The 5,625-nt window shown below is 35.9% G+C and overlaps 1 protein-coding gene across 1 annotated transcript; it reads right to left on the reverse strand.

Moving 5' to 3' along the window:
• Window positions 1-1,309: 1,309 nt before the first annotated feature.
• Window positions 1,310-2,626, reverse strand: LOC149018620 (protein GLUTAMINE DUMPER 5-like). The gene has a single exon (XM_089154401.1). It carries the CDS (start codon window positions 2,493-2,495, stop codon window positions 1,953-1,955), a length of 543 nt encoding a protein of 180 aa, XP_089010527.1. The 5' UTR covers window positions 2,496-2,626; the 3' UTR covers window positions 1,310-1,952.
• Between the last annotated feature and the right edge of the window lie 2,999 nt (window positions 2,627-5,625).

Raw genomic sequence — 5,625 nt, forward strand, 5'->3', positions numbered from 1 at the left:
TATAAATGCCTTTGTACAGAGAAGTGATATAATCCAGATTGAAGGAACTAGAAGAACTAGGGGTAGACCTAAGATAACCTTAAGAGAAGTGATGAGAAAGGATATGCATAGCTTAGGCATAGTATCTAGCATGGCCTCGAACAGAACTGATTGGAAGGCAAGAATCCATGTAACCGACCCCATTTAGTTGAAACAAGGCTTGTTGTTGTTGTTGTTGTTGTTGTATGCACTTGCACTAACCTATTAACCCCCCCCCCTTCTATGTTACATTGATATGATGTTTTCTTCTTCATTTTGTTTTCTTCAAAGGATGTAATAGAATTCATAAACCTTCATAAATCTTTTTTTAGGATTGTAGATTGGTTATTCTTAGTTCATGACTAAATGTAAAATGGTTTGTTTTGCTTTATAACCTTGACTATAGTTTTAATCACTATGAAGTGGAGCCTAACTACTTTTTATGCTTATACCCCCCTTTTAGCCACTTCTTCTCGAATTAGGATCCTATCTCGACAAGGTTATAGGATTGTATTCCTCAAATCTGTTTTTAGGTGGAGGGCCTATCTCTTATCTAATTGATAGAGGTTTCAAACTCCTTCTCCTTCTAATTTTTCCTTTCTTTTAGAATTGATAGTTTTTATATCAAAGGGTAGGGATTATTACATATATCACAAGAAACATCAAATCCATAACCACTTCATTAAGAGTACTGGTCATTGCTAACTAAGCAACCCTTGGATGGTTCTTCTAGTATCTTCTTTCAACAAAAAATAAATCTAAGCCCGTTGATTCCTCCAAAAGCAAAGAAAGATGTAAACCCAACTAGCCAATCCAGGTTTTGATACTCGAGGGCTCCATCCACACCCTATAAGATCATAGTCGTCGGTTTCAATGCTTATTTTCAGCCATTGCATTTAATAGTCTTGGCCAAATTTGAATGGTAATTAATATCTCTTTGGCATAGGCATAGGCATAGGCAATACTAGCTTCTGTGGACTATACTAGACCTCCGTTGGAATTATGTTGACGGGGCTTGTGTTTACACTGGTAACCTGATAGTGCATAAGACTAATACTTGCATAGGTTGTACTCGATAAAAAGTCCTAGCTGGAGAAAGCTAATTGCCTTACTTCGTCCCCTCTTTTCTTTACCCTAAAGAAAAGAAAAATACCATCCATGGGATCCACAGTTTTCATGTGAGACCCACTCTTGACCATAAAAGTGTAAATCCACGTCATCGCTTGGAATTCAAGCTTTTTCACTGGCATTCGCATTTTTACCTTCTTTGTTTTACTTTTTTTAACCCGAATTGGAAAAAATTAAATGCCGACGCGGTCTCGCGTCGCCGCATCCCACAACAGCTGTAAACTGTAGAGTGAAGTTGCGTACACCTGTTTTTACTCTACCTTAAACCAATCATCGTTCAACACGTGTCCCACCATCTTTCCCTTTCCTTGACTGGCATTTCGAAAGAGAGGAAACTTCTTTCGCCGCCGGTGAGAAACGGCGTTGGAGTTCCTCGAGATTCCTGTGAGAGTTGAGAAGATGAGAATTGAACAGCTCACCTGGTTCACGTGAATGGGTTTTCTTCCAAACTAAACGAGATTTTAAAACTTCTCTTTCAGAAAAAACTCGATCTTTGCTCTGAAACTTTTCTGCTTCGAATGATCAGTGATCAACCCATCAGAGTAATTAGAAGAAGAAGAAACATAAAAGATGAGATTTTTCAGAAAAGCTTTCTTTGATTTCTTCTCAAATTTTTACATTCCCGGAGGAGTTCATGAGGACAGTTGGGGGGAGAGAAAGAAAAATTAGTTTTACAAAACCTGCATGTCTCAAACTCTCCCCTGCCGTCATCTACTACTGAAAATCTCATTTTCAGTTATCAAACCAAAACCTGAAACATGAGATTTATATATCATATAAAAGAAAGAAGAGAACCAATACAGCTCTCACTGATTCTGGTTTTGGTTCTGGTTCTGAGTCTCCTGGTTTTGGCTCTGGCTTTGGCTTGTTACTACTCTGTTTTGCTCTGTTTCTCCCTGATGTTGCTGTTGCTGTTGCTGTTGCTGTTGCTCTTGGTGAGCCGTCTCTTCTTTGGGTTTCTCAGATTTTTCTTCACTGTCGCTCTTCTTCTTATCATCGATGAAAGAAGAAGCCTTGCTTGAAATGGGAGTAGCAATGAAGGTGGGTTTCTCGTCTCCAGCCATGATCACTACAATTTTTTCTTCAAACACGGTTGGAATTTTCATTCCATCACCGCCCTTTTCGTCTCCGCTCTCAGGATCTCTTTCGGCATCGTCACTGTTATCTAAATACCCAGAAAGTTTCCAGTAAGAACAGGCAAGGATGAGAAGAGCAAAAGCTATCAAACCCAACATGGCTGCCAAACCACCGAATAGGTAAGGCACCGGAGAATGCCATGGTGAGTGTTGTGTCATTCCAGAGGGTGATCTCATTGGTGATTCAGAGATCATCTTCTGAAAGTTTCTCATTTTCTTTCTAAGACGAGAGAAATCAGAAATTTTTGAGGAGTGATTGCAGGGAAAAACACAGAGAGGGAAAGTGAAAGGAAACAGAAGAAGCTCAAAGGGTTTTTGGTTGTGAGTTGGATGAGATACGGCTGATGGGTGAAACCTTATTTATAAAGTAAGGGAAGGTAGAGAGAGAGAGAAAGAGAGAAAGAGAGAAAGAGAGAAATGGGTTTTGCTTCTAAGAGGTGAGATTTGATATGGGTTGATTGGAAATGTCGTCATCTTTTCCCAAAGTTTCTTGTGGGAAGTGGGTTTAGGGGCAATATTCCACTTGGGTTTTCGTTTGAAAAAAAAAAGGAAAAGAAAAGAAGGAAAAGGATTTCCTTTCCCATGGAAAAGATTTAATTATTTTCTTTCTCACTTGTGTGTTTTGATGGGAAAACTTATCCAAAGGAAAGGGCCCTACATTACTTACATAAGCAAAGAGAGAGAATACTGTGGGAACGCACTAAAATTGGATCCTTGAAGAGGTGTTTGAGAGTGACAGGGATGATGATATGGAGGAGGAACTCTGAGTGGGGGGACAAGGAGCTCATTGGCTTAATAAGGTTGCTTGGGAACCCTAAATTGGGAATTTTAAATTCATTTTGAAAAAATTTTAGTGGCTTAAGGGTATCAAAGATGAAGATGAGATTATTAGATGATTCATTGCTACAACTCTCAGAAGAGATTTTACCAATGTAGCACAATGGCTTCCCCCCATTGGGCTCTGTTTTTGATGTATAAAAGTTAGGGGTTTCATGTCATGATTAGAATTGAGAATTAAGGCTAGAATTTTAGAATATGCTTAACTAGATTCTAGGGAATCAGTTTTTTACTACACCATAAATTTTTTTGAATGCAAAATATTGTTCTAAGGCTATTTCTTTTGTTTTTTTGCTTTTGCTACCCTTTATAACAAGCAGTTTTTATATAGAAGTTACTAATTTTTCAATTCTACATTTGTTTGGTATGTATTTTTGAATAGCTTTCAAGTTTAAAGTTTATGTCAAAACGGAAAGAAATCTTCTCTAGGAAATCAGCTTTTGCAGAACACTTCTAGTTGTTGGATACATTTGGAAGTGCATCCACAGATTCAGCCATCAGATGCACACTTGAAATTCCTCTTTTGGTATTCTAAGGGTTTTTTTTTTTTTTTTCTTCGTTCAGAAGAAATTTCAAAAATACCATAAGTGCTGAAAAATTTTCTCTCCATGTAAGTAATTGACGCAGACTTATTCTAAAGTACCTTAAGTGCCAAAAATTGTAATATAAGAAAATCTAATTTTGTAATTCTTTGCATTTGGTGTGCATTCTTGGATAGGTTTCAAGTTTGCACTATATTTTATAATGAAAAGAAATCCTTGTAGCACGTTAGCCCTCTTTAATACATCCAACTAATATTGGAGGCATTTGATGGTGCAAACTCAAATCCAGCTATCACTGCCCAACAGAGAATAGACTCAAGGTTTCGTTTTTTTCTTTTTTTTTCTTTTCTTTTATTTTTATTTTTTCTTTTTCTTTTTCATAGTACCAAGGCCCTGTTTGGTTATATAGAGATCTCAAATTCCTGAATTTAGATTTATACATGTTTGGCTGTAAAACATCTCAGGATTCATGAAATTCAAGGATTTTACTTTTTTGCCTAAAAATGTGAATTACGTCATTCTTGGGTATTAGGTGAAATTCTAAGTATAAAAGTGATGAAGTTTGTGGATTCACGTGAAGTAACCCGAAGGAACTCTACAAACTACAATAGATTTGAGACTAACCAAACAGTTAATTTTTTGAACCATGAATCTGTAGATTTGAAATCTCATTTCATTTCAAATCTCTAAATTCATATAACCAAACATGCTCTAAGAAGTTCAAGCAATTCTAGCATAGAAGAATTGTTTAGCATTGCATTCCTGAATAAGTCTCTGAGTTTAGACATATTTCAATACGAAAAGAAATCCTCTGAAACACGCCAGACACTCCAATACCAATCTAATTATTGGAGAGGCATTTGGGGTCCATGCCTAGGTCCATCTGTTGGATGTGCATTCCAAAGTCCTTTAAAATAGCATTTTTTTACCTATAAATTATAATATGTAAAGGTGACTAGGGGGAGTCATTTACTCTCCATAATTAACTTACACTAGGTTTTTGTTAAGGTGTGCTATTGTTTCAAAACATTTTTGATAGGTATATCTAGGTGAGTGCATCAAGTAACACCACTTTTGTTTAGTTTAAGGGTGTGCACGCACACATGTTATGGGCTGTTTAGGCACTTTCAACGTACACGCTTAATATGCTTATGTTGCTTCGAGCAAGATCTTATCTAAATCATCTATTTTAATCAACGGCCAACTAGAGATGATGAAAGTAGAAGCATCAAATCCAAAAAGATCCAACTTAACATCAGTTTTATTTTGGTGATCTAACCATTACAAGAATATATTTAAATCCATATGGTTGTTCAAATCACCATTGTATTGTGTGGCCAAAAGATCCAATAGCTAGCATAAATTAATTTGGCCATGTAGGGACATACCTATATGGAGGGTTTCTTAAACCTACATGTATAGAGTCACTTATATTACTAAATATAAGTGCATTTATGCTTATATATATATTCTCTCCAATTTTACAAAACGAAGCACTAGAAATATTTCAAAAGCTTGATGTACAACTATTGTTAAGCTTTGTCGTATTTTGTAGATGTTACGTTGTTGTAATTGTCTTGTACCAATGGTGAAGGCAAATCAAATCCCACCCAATGGAGAAGGCAAATCAAGTCTTTAAGGAAAATGATGTTCTAATACGACTAAAATGCTCACATCACATCTCTAGAGTCTTATTTTTGTTTACTACTAGAACAACTTCAACATCAAACTAAACATTTTGATGATAACAACTACAAAATGCTGAGTGACAAAATCGTAGTTTCTACTAAGCCAATTAAACGTGTTAGTTAGGTTGTATTTTCTCTATAGTGTCATCAATAAAAAAATAAAAAATAAAAAAATTTGAATGTGATGTAGTGAAATTTCTACCAAAAAAAAAAATGATGTAGTGGAATTATTTCATATCCATCCCTTTTAAGAGTCTAAAAATAATCCCTTAAAGG

Source organism: Hakea prostrata, chromosome 4, assembly GCF_041222555.1.
Source record: "Hakea prostrata isolate BN-2017 chromosome 4, UWA_Hpros_2, whole genome shotgun sequence".
NCBI classification, from domain to species: domain Eukaryota; kingdom Viridiplantae; phylum Streptophyta; class Magnoliopsida; order Proteales; family Proteaceae; genus Hakea; species Hakea prostrata.

Excerpts from the sequence above, each read along its gene's own strand:
- LOC149018620 (XM_089154401.1), bottom strand. The coding sequence starts at position 2,495 with ATGAGAAACTTTCAGAAGATGATCTCTGAATCACCAATGAGATCACCC.